General features: G+C 39.5%; 1 protein-coding gene across 4 annotated transcripts in view; it reads right to left on the bottom strand.

Moving 5' to 3' along the window:
- Positions 1-23,463, bottom strand: part of pcdh1a (protocadherin 1a) — a 199,366-nt gene that overhangs the window by 135,520 nt on the left and 40,383 nt on the right. The window contains exon 4 of one of the 4 annotated variants that reach the window (XM_047379507.1): positions 20,156-21,066. The exons of the other annotated variants lie outside the window; for them this stretch is intronic. Coding sequence (XP_047235463.1) covers positions 20,995-21,066 — 72 coding nt within the window. The 3' untranslated portion in view covers positions 20,156-20,994. Of the gene's footprint in view, positions 1-20,155; positions 21,067-23,463 lie in introns of those variants that run through there. 4 annotated transcript variants of the gene reach the window in all.

Below are 23,463 nucleotides of genomic sequence, written 5' to 3'. Positions count from 1 at the left end.
TAATGAATGATCTGTAACTTAAACTTTCAAGTTTAAGTTATGCCCTTTTGATCATAGGTGATGGAATAATCTGCCTGAGTTAATGAATTGAGTGATTTAAAAAAAATATATATATATCAAAGTAGGAAATGCAATTCGCACTAGTGACCACCAGATGGTACTGAGTGCAGGTCTGCGGTTTGGGAAATCCAGCTGCAATCTGTAATCTATTAAATGGCCACCAGATGTAGGTGTTGTTCTCTAACTGACTGGGAGAATGTTGGTCACAACTGTAATTATGCCCAGCGGACACTGGGGCAGGTCTGCTGCTTATCAGCGCAGGTCTTTACAGCTGCAGCAGCAGGCTGGCGCCTGGAAATTAACTTCCACAAGTTAAACCAACTTTCACCTTGCATCCACAACAAACACCTCTGAAAGCTAATGTTATCCTTTGCAGTAGAACTGAGCACAACCTAATCGAAATCCCCTAATTCACAAACGTTCTGTGCGAAACTCAAGTCTCCCAATAAACGTCTTGTTAACGGAGATCACAACTGTTCATTCTGTGCAACAGTGATTTGATGTCTGTCTTTTTAAGGCCCACCCAGGGACGCCATATGTTGGGTTTATGATTATTGATTGAATAATCTTGATCAATAATTATAATTACAAATCCTAATCTGACAAAATCAATTTCTTAACCAAAAATCCTCATTTAAGAATCGAGACCAGAGAGGTTTCTGGTGTTGTAATTGTGGCTCAACGCCTCTGACAATTACAACCGTTAAATACTCGGTAATAATTAATAACTATTGCCGGAGATGTCACTGTTTAATCGACCGTTTCTGCCGAAACGGGTGGAACTTGAACCTTATTTTGACTTACACATCACTTTTGCACACAATGAAACACCAAACGCTCTCTCTTTATCTATGTGAATATTTATTAATTTTCACCTACTCAACATGCAAAATTCTACACACACAGGGGTAACACATCTAAATAAGCAAAATCAACAAACGGTAGTGGGTATGTATTGAGTCAACCAGCAGTTTATGGCACTACAGACGAAGGGAGAGGATATAACAGGGGGGTGTGGTGATGACTGGTTGGGGGTTGGAGCGCAGCTTAGAGTCTTTTTTTATGATCTTCTCATCATAAAACTTCCCCCTTTACTCCTGAACACAAAGGATTGATAACTTTTGGCGGCAAGCTAGCACAGTGAGATTGAAGACAAAGGTAAAATGGAGAATTTTACCATGAGGTCGTCTTAACAGTCCAGTCTTGCAATGCACCCGCGTTCAGATAGTAAACACAAACAGCTCAAGGACACGGCGGGTCCCGATATTACATAACACATCAAAGTTTCAATAAGCAAGGTTGCATGCACATATTATTCAGAACACATGAGATCCTAACCAGCGATTCTGATCGCTTCTACAACCTCTGACCCTGCCCAGGCCTTCTAATAAATAAATAAAAAAAATGGGTTTTACTTGTGTCGTCTTCTTCCGAGTGAGGAAATTCGAGTGAGGAAAAGTGGGGTTAAGTCAATGTGCGTCCACAATTAACTTCAGGGGAACGGTCAGTCTTTGTCCTTTGGTCTTCTTGACAAAAAGGAAAAATATGATCTGACCATCAAAGTCGACTTGAAAATGAAACACGGTAGCAGTTCATCTCTCCGAAACTCCGTGTCTCCAGTTACGTGTTAACTCACGTCTTCGATTGGCAAAGTGAAATCTCTGGCCTTCTTAGTCCAAAAACTTCAGTTATGAATGGTTCGTTGTCCAACGAGAGAGAATGACTGAAACTCTGCACAGAGTTCTTCTCTTAAAGTGACGCGCTTCAATCACCAGATCGATTTCTAGCAGAAGGCGAGTTTTCAAACATGGGCGCCTCCTATATAGCACCCTGTGACGTCAGACTGGGGACGCCCAGTCATATCGGTTGCAATGCTCGATGGGATATGTAGGAGCGGGCTGTCCTGGGTACAAAATGGCCGATGCCATTGGAGGGGCACAGTGACGTCCAACAACGTGCAGATAATCCAATACTCAGCAAACAAATGGTCCAACACCATGATGACTTAAAGGGTACATTACATTATCACACCATTTCTTCAGGTATTTTGGCTTGGTGCTGTAATCTGTAAATTTTGACTGAGAGAACACAATCTTCCACCAATGACTGTTTTTTTTTTGTTTTTTTTTTGTGAGCTCAGGGTATATTAACAATAGAGCTTGTGTGGTGAGTTTATTTTGCAATTGTTTTGTGTCCTTGCTTCATAAATAAACATTTAAAATATAATGTATGTCTAGTGCGGAGCTGGAAAACCAGCATTGACAATCAAATATAATGGTATTGTTCTGGGATCGCAGCTGTAATATCCTTATTTATACATACAGAGTTAGTGTTTTTTATCAGCCTGCTAACTGAACAGACAACAGCTGTTATAAAAACAAAACAATGGGAAAATAAATCTATTATCTTTATAAATATTAGTTTATAGACTGATATTTTGCCTGTTCAAATCACATAATATTTCACATTTTATCATGTTACAACCGCAAACTTCAATACATTTTATTTGGGTTTTATTTGATACACCAGCACCCAGTGGCACTCCCTGCATGTATGGCACCCTGGGAAACCACCCAACCAATTAAAATGCAAGAAATCATCTGAAAATCTGAGCAGAATAAAATGCTGTACAGATCTTCATAAATCACTAACCATAGTCTCCCTTTTCTCAGCAGCAAACAGAGGACATTCCCTCTAAAAGAAAAGTGCAAATAAAGATAGCAATTTTTTTATCTGGTACTTGTGACCCCAATTCTACTGCCACCCTGGGCAACTGCCCATGTGGCCTACAGGTCCTTCTCAAAATATTAGCATATTGTGATGAAGTTCATTATATTCCATAATGTCATGATGAAAATTTAACATTCATATATTTTAGATTCATTGCACACTAACTGAAATATTTCAGGTATTTTATTGTCTTAATACGGATGATTTTGACATACAGCTCATGAAAACCCAAAATTCCTATCTCACAAAATTAGCATATCATTAAAAGGGTCTCTAAACGAGCTATGAACCTACTCATCTGAATCAACGAGTTAACTCAAAACACGTGCAAAAGATTCCTGAGGCCTTTAAAACTCCCAGCCTGGTTCATCACTCAAAACCCCAATCATGGGTAAGACTGCCGACCTGACTGCTGTCCAGAAGGCCACTATTGACACCCTCAAGCAAGAGGGTAAGACACAGAAAGAAATTTCTGAACGAATAGGCTGTTCCCAGAGTGCTGTATCAAGGCACCTCAGTGGGAAGTCTGTGGGAAGGAAAAAGTGTGGCAGAAAACGCTGCACAACGAGAAGAGGTGACCGGACCCTGAGGAAGATTGTGGAGAAGGGCCGATTCCAGACCTTGGGGGACCTGCGGAAGCAGTGGACTGAGTCTGGAGTAGAAACATCCAGAGCCACCGTGCACAGGTGTGTGCAGGAAATGGGCTACAGGTGCCGCATTCCCCAGGTCAAGCCACTTTTGAACCAGAAACAGCGGCAGAAGCGCCTGACCTGGGCTACAGAGAAGCAGCACTGGACTGTTGCTCAGTGGTCCAAAGTACTTTTTTCGGATGAAAGCAAATTCTGAATGTCATTCGGAAATCAAGGTGCCAGAGTCTGGATGAAGACTGGAGAGAAGGAAATGCCAAAATGCCAGAAGTCCAGTGTCAAGTACCCACAGTCAGTGATGGTCTGGGGTGCCGTGTCAGCTGCTGGTGTTGGTCCACTGTGTTTTATCAAGGGCAGGGTCAATGCAGCTAGCTATCAGGAGATTTTGGAGCACTTCATGCTTCCATCTGCTGAAAAGCTTTATGGAGATGAAGATTTCATTTTTCAGCACGACCTGGCACCTGCTCACAGTTCCAAAACCACTGGTAAATGGTTTACTGACCATGGTATCACTGTGCTCAATTGGCCTGCCAACTCTCCTGACCTGAACCCCATAGAGAATCTGTGGGATATTGTGAAGAGAACGTTGAGAGACTCAAGACCCAACACTCTGGATGAGCTAAAGGCCGCTATCGAAGCATCCTTGGCCTCCATAAGACCTCAGCAGTGCCACAGGCTGATTGCCTCCATGCCACGCCGCATTGAAGCAGTCATTTCTGCAAAAGGATTCCCGACCAAGTATTGAGTGCATAACTGTACATGATTATTTGAAGGTTGACGTTTTTTGTATTAAAAACACTTTTCTTTTATTGGTCGGATGAAATATGCTAATTTTGTGAGATAAGAATTTTGGGTTTTCATGAGCTGCATGCCAAAATCATCCGTATTAAGATAATAAAAGACCTGACATATTTCAGTTAGTGTGCAATGAATCTAAAATATATGAATGTTAAATTTTCATCATGACATTATGGAAAATAATGAACTTTATCACAATATGCTAATATTTTGAGAAGGACCTGTATATCACAAACTGCCTCTGCTAATAGCAGCTATAAGTACATACTAGTATGAGGGAAAAAAAAAGAATACATGTATTGTTTTACAAATAAAAATCTAAGAAGTGTGATATGCATTTATATTTTTTTTACATTTAATTTTATATTATATTGATATTCCCCAACTATTAGTCACACACTTCCCAACCTGACCTTCATGGAAGGTTGGTAAGACAGCTATTGTTTAAAGTCAGCCGTGAAAAGTTTCATTGACAATTTGTCACAAACCATATAGTAGGCAGAGCAAACATTTCGAAGGAGTTGATCAAAATCGAACTTTCTGGCCTACACACAACGCAGAGATTTTTCTGTTGTTGGAAACACATCACACTGGTCACATCATACCCACAGTAAAATGAGGTGTTGGCAGCATCGTGCTGAGGGGGTATCAGACTTAATGGGGTTCAATATAAATGCCATAATTTTGAGTTTCATTCATAAAAAAAAAACTGACAGTTATAATTAATTTTTCTTCATCTTCACACTTATGCTCTATTTGGGGTTGGTCTGTCACAAAATATATCCCAATAAAAAACAGTAATCTACAGACGCTCCTTTACTTTTTATCTTTGGTAAGAGCCTACAGCGAAGTCCGATTTCTGTAGTTGCTTCCTGTTTACCAGACCAGGACAGCTGAACTCACACAATGGAGGCACAATAAATACAATATAGTCAGATGAGTGTGTTAATGTAGTAGGGTGGCCCTAAGCCTGTATCTTATCAGGTTTCGGTCTAATCCACAGGGGCTGAGGGCGGGGACAAAAGGAAGTCATGCAATTAATTGTCTTTTCGGCTTGGCATCTCATTTCAATGCTGCAGAAGGTCTATTACAGGAGCAAGTCAGTGATTAAACCTCAACAGTAATCACTGATAAGCTTATGGCTTCATCCTCTACGCTACATCAGTGTCTCTTGGTTAATGGTGCCCAGCTATGACAATTCCACTCAAACGCAATAAAATTTGGGTACAAGCAAAAAGCAATTTATAATACTTAAATGCCATGTTTGCCACCATGGACACATGAAACAGAAGCCTGAAGTAATTACAGTGTTTCAGAATGAACGTATCATTGAAAATGGACTGCACAACCCACTAAGATTATAGAGTAATAGACTACGAGCTCTCATCACAAAAAAAAAGAGAAAAAAAAAACAAAGAAGAATAACTGAGAAGCTCCTGAAGCAGCAGAGGAAAAAAGAGAATAAGGAAGGTAAAAGTCAAAGGTGAAGCGCTGTGTGTGCACATCACAGGAAGAAGAAAACAAAAAGTAAAAATATGACAGGGAAAACTCACTGAAAAAATGCGAGGAGTTGAGGGTGCTCGAGAAGAAAATGGCTAGGGAAGCACAAAGAAGACTAAGGGTGAAAAAGAGTCTTAGAGGCATAAAACTGGCAGTTGGGGAAGAGGAGATGGTTCATTTGTCACTGTCAGATCAGTTTGTTTCTCCTTCATAACTGCAAGGACGCGAACTGGCCCACAACCCAGCCCCAGATTTTCTTCCTTCCTAAGCCAACCGCCCATTGCAATGTAGGCTCCAATCTCTGCCAGCACCTGGCCTTGCTGGAGAGAAGGATGCACCCATGCAACAGTGCACAATGCGCACACGATGTTATTTGCCTGTATGGCCATGCTCACTGAGCTTAATCAAATGGATGTCCTAGTAACAGTTGGAACCTATAGCCTCAAGTCAAAGACTTTGTCTATAAGCATGTCTAAATAATATTAGTTTTTTTTCCCCTCTGGACCACAATTTACAAGTCATGTACCTATTAAATTGCCATTTTTTACAAAACTTACATTATACATGCAGTACATTAAATAATAAATGTTTGATAAAGGGTATAATCCAAACACTGAACAGCTGCTTACAGCTCTGCTTGACCATGGCCCCTCTTCCGTCTCTATATGGACCTCCTGCAGTGAAACTGGAGGCAGCATGCTGATATAGCACTCCTGGATGCATCACAGGCAGAATGCAACAACGTTTTATTGGCGGAGTGTCTACCCCAACCTGGGCCCTGTAATGAATACCGTGGTGGTGCTTCCTCAGTAAAAAAATCTCTCAGTTGGAGGATAGAAGATTCTTTCGTTTTCTCAGAAAAGGCGTTGTGGTTGGCAATCATTTTGCATGTTCAGCCCCTCATGGGTAATGTGCCTAAGCATCCTTCACCAAGTGTAATTAACCCAAACTGTTTGGGGTGTGTGTAGGTAAGGTAAGGAAATTACTGCACCTAACCGAGAAGTGTTTCTGCTGCTCCGGCAGTTATGTGAATTGTTTATATGAATGATGGGAATGCTAGTGTTTGCTTTCATATCTTTTCCATTATTTCCTATAGAGATTGTTTTGTCTTTTTTGTTTTGTTTGTAGGATTTTCCTTCCAGCTGTCTTCCTGAAAGACAGCTGAGCTGCAGTATCTCTTCATTGCTTTTTTGCTCTTCATGATTCTTTATAATATACAACATTCCTTATTCCTCAACTAACATTCCAGTTTTAAATATATTTTTCTAGATTACTAAAATCTGCAGAGAAGACCATTAAAAATATCAAATGTATCAATGAATTAGTTAAATTGTTAGTAACAAATATAATACAAATTTATTTTGGATGGTATTAAATATTTCCCTTTTAGAATTACTTACATTTTTGAAACATATTTGTTTGGAAATTTTATGTCTAGTAACAGTTAAACTTTAGTTAGTTTTTTTGGAAGAAATCATACCAACACATTTTCAAAATGTAAGTGAAGGTGTTAGTTCTGTCAGGAGTTAGCCTCATTTACTAAATGTGTCCAGCATAGAAAGATAAGACTGATATATGTACATGGTTGGTTTTATGAGGGAATATATCAACTTAGTAAATGTTAAGACGCAACGGTTTTTAAATGTTCGTACTAGTAACATCCTATCCATTCAGATCAGAGTTGAGTGTTATGGTTGTGAACAGAATTCTGTAAAACTGGCAAATATTTTGTCAGTGGCAACATTTATTGTTTGGAAAGAGAACTCCAGCTAAATAAATAATGAAATCATTGTTAGGACCTCATCAGTCATTTGGACCAGCAGTTACTTTTAAAGAAAAAACTTCTTGTATGGCGTTTGGGTCTAATACACTGCTGACAAGTATGCTCTGTTCTTTTATCAATGAGATTAGTTTTCCCCCTTTGAAAGTCTTTTTTATTATTTAGAATCTAGAAAATACAGTTTTCTGCTTACTGTTCAGTTACTGAATAGCTGTTGTATGGCATATTTGTCATATTCCACTAAAACTTGCTGAACTGCAGATTTAAGTTATTTTATGACAGAAAGTAAAAATAAAACAATTGTTATTATTTCAGTACCAAATATTCACCCCTTTGCTTCATCCTAAATGACTGTACCACATCACATCTAGTTTACTTGTATCGTAAACTGCTGAATCAAAACATACGGAATTACAGTATTTTCCGCACTATAAGGCGCACCGGATTATAAGGCGCACCTTCAATGAATGGCCTATTTTAGAACTTTTTTCATATATAGGGCGCACCGGATTATAAGGCGCATAGAATAGAAGCTACTGCAGTCAAACGTTTGACTGGGGTTTCGTTATGCATCCACTAGATGGAGCTGTGCTAAAGAGAATGTCAACAAAACAGTCAGATAAGTCAGTCAGTTAAACTTTATTAATACACTACAAACCAGCGTTCTGATAACTCCATTCACTCTCATGGTAAGGTCTCCTCTACATAGAATTCTATTGAATAGAGCCAACCGCACGTTAGGAATGCATTGGAGTCTATGAAGTTGAAGTTGAAATCAAACGTTAGTTAAAACGTGAAAGGGAACTTTTCCCTGATTCAGTAAACACGTAAAAGAAACAGTTTGATGCACTAAATCAAACGTTAGTACTGTTAACCTTTCCTGTTTCTGTCCCCTGACCGTAGTCTGATGACACAGGGGAGACGCTTTCTCCAGGGCCGAAGTTACTAGTTTCCTCGGGGTTAACTCCCTCACTCATACGTTGCTGAGTTGAGCATGAAGAAACAGCATCAAAACACTGAGTTGTTGACGAGATTCGGGGTTCTTTTTAATGACTTTGCAGCACGTAAAAACACAGGGCTTACAGACTCATACACCGCTGCTCCGGTCGCCGTCTCTACCCACCCCACACACACAATAATACCAACGTCACTCCTTCACTCTTGATTCTCAGCTACGGCAGCACACAGCGCCACCTCTGTCCGGAGGAGTAATGTCAACATCTTCCATACACACACACGAAACATACACCCCACACACTGAGCTTCTAATCACATATAGTTCAGGCAATTCCTGCAACAGTACATTCAAACACACAAGTGGTGTTGGACTAGGAGTAAGCACAGTACAGGTGTTTACCGCTATTACTTCGGCGGCACCCCTGACTACGGTAGCCGTAATGCTGCAAGCGGTGCGGCTTTGTAGTTTACCAGTCGTACTGAAACATTTTGACAGAGCGCCGTGTACAACCAGTATGGATCAACCAATTAACCAATTGATCCATATATAAGGTGCTCCGGATTACAAGGCGCACTGTCATTTTTTGAAAAAATTAAAGGTTTTTAAGTGCGCCTTATAGTGCGGAAAATACGGTATAGTGAATAATGTTTTAGCAGTGAACTGAATTTGATCAAATAGGTGTCTGCTGCCGATATATTTTAATGCATCGCTACATATCAAAAACACCCAAATCTTTAGAAAAACATTGTACAACCTGTGGTAGAGAACGCTTCTGTGTTGGAGCAAGATTTTAAATTTGTATACAGCTTTAACTAGTTTAGCAGAACCGTTAATAATGTCAAACTTTCTAACAAGCTCAGCTTTTTTAACACGAGGCAGTTGTGACCAATGAACACTCCATCCTTGTTGTGTTTGTCAAGCTAAATGTACATGCCACCTTGTTAGAGTTGATTTAATAAAAATAAAATAATGGTATCCAACTTTAAATAGTTTAGTGATTGCGCTATGCTGACAGTTGTTAATGAATAGCACACCTTAGCTTTACATGCCACCTTGTAAGAATACATTAAAATGAACAAAAACATTGTATATTTTAATCACTGAACTTTTTTTCTGTATTTATTATCTTTCACATGAAAAAAACAATTGTGTGGAATTTAACCATTTTGTTTAAAGTATCTTTTTGCAGTTAAACTTATATAATTGCTACTTAAGAATGTTTATTAAAATCAAATATATGGAAATTGCTACATTATTCTATAAGTTAAATTGTATGTTAGTTTTACTAGTGTTAGCTGGCAAAAAATAAAAAAAAAATAAAAAAGGCCAAAATGCATTTATGTTGTGGGAATCTCAAAGGCTAACACTCATTTTGCAGCTGCTGTTTTGGTATTCCATAAAAGTTTAAAACTCAGCATACTCAAGGAGATAAAGACTACCTGTTAATGAATGTAAACGGAACTGTGTATAATTGCTTTATATCTTCCATGGTGATGTTAGACATGTCAAAATGTTCTCCAGTGACATAAACATTTAACTTGACCGAAATGTCATCCTGGTTTATGAATGTTGAGGCAAAGTCTTTGCTGTTCCACTAATTAGGTAAAAGCTTTGTATAACAATTTAGACACTAGCTTCTGATTCACATGCAAAATGCTGAGCATGTAGGAATTAATGAGATTATTTCCTTTTGACAATTTATTTTTCGCCTTTTATAAAAAATAAATAAATAAAATACCAGCAGTGACACTGACAGGAGAGACATTTAAAATTCTAAATGATAACAGTAAATTACCTATTCTTATGCATGAGATGATAGAATAAAATTGAGTCCTTTTTTACAAAATGATTCCTTATAATAAATTCAAAAGCCACCACAGGGACAATAACCAGCATTTCCAATTTGTAGATCTTTTCAAAACCCTCCTGGCCTGGGGGGCACAGCAGTGGCGCGGGGGTATTTGGAGGCCACAGTCCTTGACGCAGCTGTCATGGGTTTAAGTCCCGGCCTGTTGACCTTTACTGCATGTATTTTCCTCTCTCTCTCTCTCTATCTCTCTCTCTCTCTCTCCACCCCATATTCTGTCTGGCAACTTACAAAATAAAGGCCAATAGTGCCACAAAAAGAAAAAAAAAACTTTGCCTGTTCATAACATGAGGCAAAAATGGCTCTAAAATGACTAAAAAGAGTAAATTACAAAAAAAAGTGATTTTAAGAAAGATTTTGCACAGATGTTGTACTGCTTACTCTCCTAACCAGAATTACCATGGCTTTATGTCTGCTTTAAAATTATGTTTTGCATATTCTTTGTAGAATATTGACAATTAGTCTAAGAATTGAACTCAAAAAATGGTTGACAAGTGTAAAAAAAAGCATTTGCTCCTAAGGCTGGTGCAAATATATTTAAAGAGGTTTATGTTTCAGTGCTCAAAATCTGAGATAAGAACATTTATCAATTTCAGTTATTACAACCCACATGGATGGCATCTGGCAGCTGATGACTGCCAATTATAATAATGTTATACACCTCATAGATACCAGCAAGTTGACAGCTGTAGCTTATAAAATAGTCAGCACAAAAATCAACACTAAGTTTGTAAGTACAAGAATTGGATTCATTCATTATTGGCAGAAAATAGATTAAGGTCGAACTGGAGTCTAAAACACCTGAATTGAAGCATCTGTATTATTTGCACTGGGCAAGTGTTTATTTAGTTTCCAAAAACATTTCTCAAGTTTGTGGTTTTACAAATGTTGCAATGTTGCAACTCCTTAAGTTTGTAACTCCTTAAGTTTGCAGACGACACCACTGTCATTGGACTGATTTAGGACGGTGATGAGTCTGCATACAGGCAGCAGGTGGATCGGCTGGTACACTGGTGCAGCCAGAACTACCTTGAACTCAACCCACTCAAGACTGTGGAAATGGCGGTGGACTTTCGGAGAACACCACCTGCATACACCCCCCTCACCATCCTCAACAACACTGTATCGGCTGTGGACCACTTCAGGTTCTTACGAACCACCATCTCTGAGGACCTGAGATGGTCTTCACACATAGACACTGTTCGAAGGAAGGCTTAGCAGAGACTGTACTTCCTGAGGCAATTCCAGAAGTACAACCTTCCACAGGAGCTGCTGGTCATCTTCTACACTGCCATCATTCAGTCTGTCCTGTCTTCATCCATTTCAGTGTGGTTTGGCTCATCCACAAAACAGGACAGGTGCAGACTGCAACGAATAATCAGGACTGCAGAGAGAATAATCAGGGCTGACCTTCCTTCCATCCAGGACTTATACAGGTCTAGGGTTAGGAAAAGAGGTGCTAAAATCTCTGCAGACCCCACACATCCTGCACATAAACTGTTCAGAGCTTTACTTTCAGGCCGCCGCTACAGAGCACTGTTCGCTAAAACCAGCCGCCACAGAGACAGTTTCTTCCCCCCGGCTGTTTCTCTGTTGAACATTCAATAGAGTACCAAACAATAGCATACAGATGTTGCAAATGCACCTTTTTATTTATATATGTGTATATTTGTATATATGTATATTCTGTAATGCGAAAATCAAAAACCAGAGAGCAAGGTGTACCGGAATCAAATTCCTTGTTTGTATGTACGAACTTGGCAATAAAGCTGATTTTGATTCTGAAGTTGTCAGAAATGTACAGGTTCGGCTGTACATTCTCAAAACAGCAATAGACATATACACAGAGCCAAAATCTGCACAATGTATTTGTTAAACTGGTAAAACAACTGGGGAGCGTAGGTATTAGGCCAGTTATGTTATTGTCTTTATTTTACTTTTATTGCTTTATCTTCTGTGATATTGTATTCTATTGCTTATTGCTTTTACCAATTTGTTTATTTTACCTGTGAAGTACTTTGGTCACCCAATTGTGTGTAATAGTGCTAAATAAACAAAGGTTCATAGACTGATTTATTGATTTGGTGCATGTGTTAATCAGTTTGTCCCTCTGCCATTTATTTATTTGTTGTTTTGGTTAATTCATACACAACTTTATTGGGTACAACAGAAACAGTTCTTACCTTACCAGTAATTTTCTATAACCTACAATTTTCTAAATTCTACTCATAATTTTCTAAATTCTACTCATAATCTATTGTAAGGAATGTGATTTTTTTTACTACAATAAATACCTGCCGGCAGGTGTTATTTTGGTTTGATTAAGAGTTTCGGATTTTGATGAATCAACTCATCGAAACCTTTTCGGAACCAAAATAATTGTAAACACGGTGTAATACAAAATTACAAAAGATATAAATAATATATGAGATTTGAGTATTTTTATGAGTATTTATATCTCCATTCTAACAAAAAATACTTGATTACAGAAATGATCAGACTAGTGTGTAATGCCTTTGCTATGCAATGGAAGTGGGAAGGGATGAACTAGCCGTGCATTTTGACCCCGAACGTTTTGTTTTTTTAAATCAAATTTGTTTTGTTTCAAAAACACTTAATAGATTGTTGCTGGAATGATATTTTGATAATTTCTCACAGGATCTGTGAGAAATGATCAGGATGAAAAAAAAAATAAAAGTTACAAAATGGCAGCACTAAAGGTTTATCATTTAGATGCCTTCTGAAATAAAAGCTGTTTGTAGGTCTCCCGGGGTTGGGCTCTAACCTACAGTGATGTATAACTCTCAGGTAACTTCTTATTTTAGTTCTTTGACAGTATGTTTTGTAGCTAAATGCTCACAGTGTTAAATGTAGTTACATGGACAATGGAAGTATGAGGATTTAATTTGAATATGCAATTTTCTTTGTTATAAATATTCAAACTGGTCATCTGGTTATTGCTTATGGCTGGTGTAGTGGCAGCAAGACACAAAATGTGCATGTCATTAGTAAATTACTAGCATCTGATCTTTAAGTGGTCTGGTTGTTTGCTACTCTGCACTAATTTCCACTGCTCCTGGTGAACTGCTTTAGTTATTATTGAAATGAGCTTGCTGCATTTGTGTTTCCAGTTCTGAGACCTCAATCTCAATGTTGGACACTGGAACAGATGAACTGAATCTCGTAGAGAGGATGTCTTCAGAGTTCTCGGGGTAAAAATTACAGAGGACCTTTTGCAGTAAATATTGTGCGGCAAATTTAGATAGACTTGGATGATACAGTGCCCTGCAAAAGTATTCAAAACACAGTGACATTGCGAGCAACGGCTTAAGTATATTATATGGGTATTTTATATGATAGAACAAGACAGAGTACTGCACAACTGTGAAAGGGAGCAAAAATGATGCATGGTTTTAAAAATTATTTCCCCTGAAAAAAATGTTAAACTAGAGCTGCTTAATATAACAGATCACAGTTGTCATAGCAATATCTATGTGTGCAATAATGGAGTTTTGACGAAAATTCTGACTGAAAGACTCACCCTCACCACCTGCTCCATCCAATGACTCCTCCATACGTCTCCCCTCCATCCAAGCAGTGTCAAGTCCGTATGCCTCTTCAGCCAATCAGCCTCTGACGCTTCGCTTTTAAGGACCACCAGTCATGGATCCCTCCTGCTCTTCAGCCAAGCTTGACCCTCCTCCACCCCACCTCAACCATCTTCCTTCCAATCTCCTCCCGGTCTCCTCACCTCCTCTGGCCTTCACCTCACCACCAGTCAGATCCCAGGGGGGAAGACATTTCTAATCCTATGCCTAAAATGTCCATTCAAGCTCATGATATTCTCAGCATTCATGTCTTCTTCCAGGGTCCGAGCACCAAAGAAATAATAATTTGCCAATAAACTTCTCTAATCGCCATCTTCGTGTTTCTTATTGTGAGTCTTTCAGGTTGAATTGCGGTTCAAATGACAGCTTGGATGGAAGATAAGTTAGGCTATTATATTTTAAATACCATTCATTGCCCATGCAAAAATAGATTTGGTCATTTGAATGTGGTTTTACTGTGCTTTAGGCTAAAACCTGATATAGATTTTAGTGACTGAAATGCTAAAGTTTACAAGTGGAGGGATGTCATGATGAGGGAAACAACAGATAAATGAGGAAAATGTGGTTCAGTCTTAACAGATTATTTCATTGCTTTATTCATCAATAAGATTGCAACTGTATGTTTTTTTCTAAAATCCTGCAGCCGTACCGTAAACCTAAAAAGACAAAATTACAGGTTGGGCAATACATTAATCGTAAAAGCCGGCAAGAGTCCTGTTGTTGCTACACTGAAAAATGCTGCAGTTGAAAGTACCTATAAGTACTGCCCAGTTGTTTAGCAATGAGTTTTTGTGAAGTATGAAATTCACTGACCAAAAAAAAAAATACTTTTTCTTGTTCTTGCCATGCTAAGTGAAAGAAAAAAAATTTGGGGAGTATGTGCAGGTCTTAACACAGGATATCACCCTGAACACACCATTCTTATAGTGAAACATGGTGGTAGTAGCATAATGCTGTGGTGAATGTATTCTTTGGTAAGGGAGGCTAGTCAGACTTGATGGGAAGCTGAATGGAGCTAAACAAAAGACTGCTACAAACCTGGGACTGGGGTGGATATTACAGCAAGATAACAACAATAAATATACAGCCAAGGCTATAATAGGATGGTTTAGGTCAAAGCATATTCATGCAATATAATGGACCAGTTAAAGTCCAGACCTAAATTTGGTTAAGAGGGTGAAAAACTAAAGGTAACAGATAATGTCCATTTGTTCTGTCATATTTGAGCTGTTTAAATTAAGAAAATATTTCAGCCTCTAGATTTGGAATGAGACGTACCTAAAAACACTTGCAACTGGAATTGCAAATTTCATTAGTAAAAAAAAAAAACATTAAAAATAGTTTTTTTCCATTCAACTGTACAATCATCTATTCTTTGGCGCTAGTTTATCACATAAAATAGAATGCTAAAGGGGTATAAATACTGTTGCAAGGCACTGTATGTAGTAAAGCTGGGCTCTGTGAAGGGGAGAGGAGGGCACAGTTGGCAGCTTTACCCAGCTCTTAATCCAAACATGCCCTCAGCATACTTCCTCTGTGAAGTTGCAGTCACAAAGTTGGAAAGCTACAGCAACATGACAACAATAACTAACTCCTTTTTTACTTAATACAACCTATTCTTTTGTCCAATTAAATGGCAAATGTGCAACTCACTAAAAGGTTCTTGTGAGAATTAATTTGCTGATAATGAGAATGAGTTAGCTGTTACCAAAGGCAGAAAAAAAACACCAAAAACCCACATCAAATTAATTTAAGTTATGAAATTATTTGTAGCTCCACAAAAGTTTGTTACAAAGAGAAACATTCTAACAAAGCTAATTAAAATCTGTTCATTAGGCAATGCCTATTGTCGAAAAACATTTGGTTTGACAGATACACAGGACTGTGCCTTCAAATGCACAGAATAACAACAGCTTGGAAAAATATGAAATGTCATGAAAATCTTTAAACAGACCAATATGTTTCAAAGTATGTCAGAGCAGCCCTTCCCCTCCCCATTCTCACCAAATGCCCCAAAAATAGCACCCAAGTGGATGATTCACCTTTGACATGATTTGGGATTTAAAATTTGAAAGTCTCCATTAAAAAAACGTGTCTGCCTTTAGAAGATTTGGGTCAGGCTCATCAAACATAATAAACAGCACACTAATCACATGAGAGGGAACGTGTGGAAGTCTCACAGCTGTATGCAATTGTTCTAATCGAAGGACGGGGGAAGAGCTCCCATTAGCTGGAGAAGATGTTCAAGCAGTTACAAAACCTCGTTGAAATCTCAGCTGGGATCTGTTTATGATCAGTAATGCTTTTGCTAATTTATATATTTTTTGCTGTTGTTTGCATTGTGGGCTGGATTTCTAACTAGAAAATGCAACAATTGAACTAAACAGAACATCTTTCAACCAAACATCAATTGATTTGAGGTGCAGTAAAAACCAAGCACACAGCACTGTGACAGGAAGCAATGCTGTTCATGTGACCATATCTGACAGTGAGTATGTTTTGGAAGAAGCACATTTTAATGATAAATCAAATAAGCTTCATATTGTGTGTAACTGTGCACCTTTGTGGTTGAGTTGTCTTAAAGGTGTCTGTGGGCGAAAGCACTGCCCTAATGGATCTTAATGGGTTTTATGGTGCGCTGCAGGCTTCTAATGGGGGTAGTATGTCTGATGGGGATGCTGCTCTCTGCCGCCCATCCCACCCCCGGGACCTGTCTAGGTTCCTAATATGACCTGAAAAGAATAATACATAATGTGTTGCTGTTTGCATAAGTAAAAGTGAAAAAAAGAAAACTGGAAATTTTTGGATGGGTGGTGAAGTAGGGGGAGTGGGGTTAGAATACATTGGAGAATAAAAGACGCCCAGGAGTTAAAGCACTGGGGAAATAAATGGCATATTATTGAGGGACACTTTGGTGCTAAGCTGCTTATTGGTAAAAGCACTAATCTGCCTGGCAGAAGGTAAGGAGGCTGGGTTGTGTGGTGATATAATATCTTAGCTACAGGCAATACCACCAGGAAGCTGAGCCTCCACGTAGCCTTAGCTAAAGGAGATACATTCATTACGCTTTATTTTATTTTTTTTACATAAAAGGCGGAATATGACCAGGCACCTCTCTATGGAAGCATTGAGCCTGAGGTCTGAAGTCTGAGCAGATCATCGTGTGAACCACTGGCTTTTCATCAGCTATTTCATCAGACATGATCGATAAGCAGAAACCATCTTCTCTTTAATATGTGTATGGATCACTTGTATCCCTTTAATTATTTTCCTTGTACATCAAAGAGCAAGTTAGTGGGACATTGTCTGGAAGCCATAAAACTCTATTTGAGCTCCACCAGTTCTGAAAAGAAGAGTGGTCAAATATCCAGCCAGGGTCATACCAGGAGCTTGTTAATAACTACTAAAGGGATGTGGTTTCTCAGCAACTTTATAAATGCACATTAATCAAAATTATCTGGGGCTGGATTTATACATATAAGCTTGCTTATAAGATTTTACCATGTATGGACTAAAGAAAATCCAACTTTAGGTAAAAAAATAATAATCCTGGATGTTTTTTGCAAAAAAAGAAAATGATTCAAATGTTTCTTCAAAAGCCCTTAACTAAAATCATATCCCTTCCATTATAAATTTATGTTAACTTCTAACAGAACTCCAGATGACAAGACCTTTAACAATTATTCATTAGTTAGTATTGTTCATAATTTTGTATATGTGTGAATAGCATCAACTATGAGGTTAAGATATTTGTCTTGGTTGGAAAAAGGTATTATTCTGCTGCTGAAATATTAATCATGTTGTCATGCTTCATCATTCCATAGTTATGACTCCAGCAAAATCAGTTTAAAAAAAGGCAAAATGGAAGTAACAAGTGTCACTTCGTGTTAGCACACAACACTGGCACAAACTCCAATTTTAGTAAAGCTTTGCTTAAAAACACAGAAAGAAAACCACCTTTTGTCCCTCTGCCGAGAACAGTGTGTGGGATTTCAGGTCCAGGCATCATATGCACAAAAAACAGATAACTGTTTACCTGTTTTACATGCTGAAAAGCTTTAAACTCCTTTTCAGTACATGTTTTTTTTTCTGTCCATTATCCACAACTGTCATTTGTTTATCAAGGCTAGTTGATCTCAAAGGACCAACTCTGATTATGCAGTTTAGGAGTGAGGCACAAATGAAATCAATGGGAAAGTCCTAGTTTAGTGGACCACTCCTTCCTGTTGTCCTCATTTTCTGTGTACAGGTCCTTCTCAAAATATTAGCATATTGTGATAAAGTTCATTATTTTCCACAATGTCATGATGAAAACTTAACATTCATATATTTTAGATTCATTGCACACTAACTGAAATATTTCACATCTTTTATTGTCTTAATATGGATGATTTTGGCATACAGCTCATGAAAACCCAAACTTCCTATCTCACAAAATTAGCATATTTCATCCGACCAATAAAAGAAAAGTGTTTTTAATACAAAAAACGTCAACCTTCAAATAATCATGTACAGTTATGCACTCAATACTTGGTCGGGAATCCTTTGGCAGAAATGACTGCTTCAATGCAGCGTGGCATGGAGGCAATCAGCCTGTGGCACTGCTGAGGTCTTATGGAGGCCCAGGATGCTTCGATAGCGGCCTTTAGCTCATCCAGAGTGTTGGGTCTTGAGTTTCTCAACGTTCTCTTCACAATATCCCACAGATTCTCTATGGGGTTCAGGGCAGGAGAGTTGGCAGGCCAATTGAGCACAGTGATACCATGGTGAGTAAACCATTTACCAGTGGTTTTGGCACTGTGAGCAGGTGCCAGGTCGTGCTGAAAAATGAAATCTTCATCTCCATAAAGCTTTTCAGCAGATGGAAGCATGAAGTGCTCCAAAATCTCCTGATAGCTAGCTGCATTGACCCTACCCTTGATAAAACACAGCGGACCAACACCAGCAGCTGACACGGCACCCCAGACCATCACTGACTGTGGGTACTTGACACTGGACTTCTGGCATTTTGGCATTTCCTTCTCCCCAGTCTTCCTCCAGACTCTGGCACCTTGATTTCTGAATGACATGCAGAATTTGCTTTCATCCAAAAAAAGTACTTTGGACCACTGAGCAACAGTCCAGTGCTGCTTCTCTGTAGCCCAGGTCAGGCGCTTCTGCTGCTGTTTCTGGTTCAAAAGTGGCTTGACCTGGGGAATGCGGCACCTGTAGCCCATTTCCTGCACACGCCTGTGCACGGTGGCTCTGGATGTTTCTACTCCAGACTCAGTCCACTGCTTCCGCAGGTCCCCCAAGGTCTGGAATCGGCCCTTCTCCACAATCTTCCTCAGGGTCCGGTCACCTCTTCTCGTTGTGCAGCGTTTTCTGCCACACTTTTTCCTTCCTACAGACTTCCCACTGAGGTGCCTTGATACAGCACTCTGGGAACAGCCTATTCGTTCAGAAATTTCTTTCTGTGTCTTACCCTCTTGCTTGAGGTTGTCAATAGTGTTCTTCTGGACAGCAGTCAGGTCGGCAGTCTTACCCATGATTGGGGTTTTGAGTGATGAACCAGGCTGGGAGTTTTAAAGGCCTCAGGAATCTTTTGCACGTGTTTTGAGTTAACTCGTTGATTCAGATGATTAGGTTCATAGCTCGTTTAGAGACCCTTTTAATGATATGCTAATTTTGTGAGATAGGAATTTTGGGTTTTCATGAGCTGTATGCCAAAATCATCCGTATTAAGACAATAAAAGACCTGAAATATTTCAGTTGGTGTGCAATGAATCTAAAATATATGAATGTTAAATTTTCATCATTACATTATGGAAAATGATTAACTTTATCACAATATGCTAATATTTTGAGAAGGACCTGTACACCCTGTGTCCTCCGGGTCAAAGTGACCCGTCTTCACTAAACCCCCAATATAAGCAGCTTAATTGAATTTTAAACACCAAATTTCATCTTGCATATTGTCATTGAGCTCAAAATGTATGAATACTTGAGTTTTCCCTCTTCACTTGAGTTTCTATAGCTTGCGAAAAGAAAACAAAAATTAGCAAAAAGGAGTTTTGAATACATTTTTATTCATCCCAATGACTGTTTAATTTGTTTTTCTCCAGTGAAATTTAAGACAATGTACAATACAAAAATATGAAAAATAACATAACCCATTCAACTAATTAGCACATGTAGGGCAGTATACAAGTGCACAGCCCTTGCAGATATATTTCTTACACCTGCAGCACACAGTATGTGTTTTAGTCCTTCTTTTGAGGGCAGAACTGACATCTCTTCCTCTTACTTGCCCTAGCTGGGGAAGTGGCTGTGGTAGATGGATCTTCAGGTTGATCAGGAGCTTCTGCATTCTGAATAGGTTTCGCAACTATTGCTGAGGGTTCTGTGCAGGGGACATGCTTCCTTCTTACAATGAGTGGAGTAACAAGTGCCTTTCCTAGCTGCTCCAGGAACAACCTCCTCTTGTTCTGCTTATGAGACATCCAGGTTAGGTTGATCTCTCTCCAAATCACAAAGGCATTGTAGGAGGAAACATCAATGATGTTGTGGAAGATGACCAGGGGCCAGCGGGCACTGATTCTTCTGCAGCTATATGTTCCAATCACCTTATCCAGGTTGTCCACACCTCCTTTGTTGCAGTTGTAGTCTAGGATGATGATTGGCTTCCTGTCCTCACGATCTCTAATGTCACCGTCTGTGTGCTCAGAAGAACTACATTCTTGTTTTTCTTTGGGAGGTAGGAAACTAGAGTGGTGTTGGGCGTGAAGGCAAACTTTGAGGAGAAGACCTCTCTCTCCTTTGACCCAAGCAGTGCCGGTGGGAGCTCAGGCTTATTCTTTCGAACTGTACCAACCATGGTGATCTTCCTCTTCAGGAGCTGCTGTCCGAGTTCATAAGAGGTGAAGAAATTGTCACATGTCACATTGTGACCCCGCAGTCCCTCTGTCACATCAAGCACAACTCACATCCCCTGGTTCTTCTCTGGGCATCCACTGGTCGGCTTCCCAGTATAGACTTGCATTTTCCAAGCATAGCTTGATTTGGCATCACAAGCCACCCATGACTTGATCCCATATTTTGCTGGCTTGCTGGGCATATACTGCCGGAAAGGACAATGACTATTGGACAAAAGACATTAGCATCAGTGATTAGTATTAGTGTCACAGAAAACAGTCAAATAAATCAATAGTGAAAATCACTTTTATTACAAATATGAAAACAGATTAACTCTAAATGGAACCAGTTGTTCATCCACTGTTACATCAGGCCCTGGATTGTAGAGGTAGGGCAGCCACCCACTTGTCCCCTACCTCTCTTATGGCTGCAAGTTTGTCTGTCACACGTCTTGCTGGTCTTGACTCACGGTCATCAAATCATATTAGTCTTGAGTAGGTGTGAAAGACTTTGAGTGGCATTGTGGCTTGGAAAATTGGCCTTCCACTCTCAGCATCCCATAGACTAGCTGCAGCCTCACCTTGGGACCTGTATGCACCTGCTAAGATTAGCAGTCCTAAGTAGGCCTGCAGGTCAATCTCATCCATCTTTTTCCAGCTGTCTCCATATTTGCGAAAACCCTCCAGATTTGTCATCCCCAGGATTATTTTTTCTATTGCTGGTGTGATAAACAGGTAGAATGTAGAGACAATATCATGGGCATGAGAAACAGCATACCTTGTGGGTCCTGGGGTCATCTTTATGATGTTTTTTGTTGGTCATATGCTGCTGAGGACCATTATATTTTGACATTTTTTGAAAGGAAAGTCTCTCTTTCAGCTTCAGGGTTTTCTTCTTCTTCTTATGAAGATGATTCATCATGCTCTGGGTTGTAGTCCTCCCCATCTTCTTCTTCGGATACATCCTCCACTTCTGAATCAGAGTTGTCTTGCTGGACATCTGAGAAAATCAGCTCTACAATGTCTTCAGCAGTACAGGTCCTTCTCAAAATATTAGCATATTGTGATGAAGTTCATTATTTTCCATAATGTCATGATGAAAATTTAACATTCATATATTTTAGATTCATTGCACACTAACTGAAATATTTCAGGTCTTTTATTGTCTTAATATGGATGATTTTGGCATACAGCTCATGAAAACCCAAAATTCCTATCTCACAAAATTAGCATATTTCATCCGACCAATAAAAGAAAAGTGTTTTTTATACAAAAAAACGTCAACCTTCAAATAATCATGTACAGTTATGCACTCAATACTTGGTGGGGAATCCTTTTGCAGAAATGACTGCTTCAATGCGGCGTGGCATGGAGGCAATCAGCCAGTGGCACTGCTGAGGTCTTATGGAGGCCCAGGATGCTTCGATAGCAGCCTTTAGCTCATCCAGAGTGTTGGGTCTTGAGTCTCTCAACGTTCTCTTCACAATATCCCACAGATTCTCAATGGGGTTTAGGTCAGGAGGGTTGGCAGGCCAATTGAGCACAGTGATACCATGGTCAGTAAACCATTTACCAGTGGTTTTGGCACTGTGAGCAGGTGCCAGGTCGTGCTGAAAAATGAAATCTTCATCTCCATAAAGCTTTTCAGCAGGTGGAAGCATGAAGTGCTCCAAAATCCCCTGATAGCTAGCTGCATTGACCCTGCCCTTGATAAAACACAGTGGACCAACACCAGCAGCTGACACGGCACCCTAGACCATCAATGACTATGGGTACTTGACACTGGACTTCTGGCATTTTGGCATTTCCTTCTCCCCAGTCTTCCTCCAGACTCTGGCACCTTGATTTCCGAATGACATGCAGAATTTGCTTTCATCTGAAAAAAGTACTTTGGACCACTGAGCAACAGTCCAGTGCTGCTTCTTTGTAGCCCAGGTCAGGCGCTTCTGCCGCTGTTTCTGGTTCAAAAGTGGCTTGACCTGGGGATTGCGGCACCTGTAGCCCATTTCCTGCACACGCCTGTGCACGGTGGCTCTGGATGTTTCTACTCCAGACTCAGTCCACTGCTTCCGCAGGTCCCCCAAGGTCTGGAATCGGCCCTTCTCCACAATCTTCCTCAGGGTCCGGTCACCTCTTCTCGTTGTGCAGCGTTTTCTGCCACACCTTTTCCTTCCCACAGACTTCCCACTGAGGTGCCTTGATACAGCACTCTGGGAACAGCCTATTCGTTCAGAAATTTCTTTCTGTGTCTTACCCTCTTGCTTGAGGGTGTCAATAGTGGCCTTCTGGACAACAGTCACGTCAGCAGTCTTACCCATGATTGGGGTTTTGAGTGATGAACCAGGCTGGGAGTTTTAAAGGCCTCAGGAATCTTTTGCAGATGTTTAGAGTTAACTCGTTGATTCAGATGATTAGGTTCATAGCTCGTTTAGAGACCCTTTTAATGATATGCTAATTTTGTGAGATAGGAATTTTGGGTTTTCATGAGCTGTATGCCAAAATCATCTGTATTAAGACAATGAAAGACCTGAAATATTTCAGTTAGTGTGCAATGAATCTAAAATATATGAATGTTAAATTTTCATCATGACATTATGGAAAATAATGAACTTCATCACAATA

Source organism: Girardinichthys multiradiatus, chromosome 11, assembly GCF_021462225.1.
Source record: "Girardinichthys multiradiatus isolate DD_20200921_A chromosome 11, DD_fGirMul_XY1, whole genome shotgun sequence".
NCBI classification, from domain to species: Eukaryota; Metazoa; Chordata; class Actinopteri; order Cyprinodontiformes; family Goodeidae; genus Girardinichthys; species Girardinichthys multiradiatus.
Note: the sequence above shows the minus strand (reverse complement) of the source record. Positions and strands in the feature narration are given on the sequence as shown.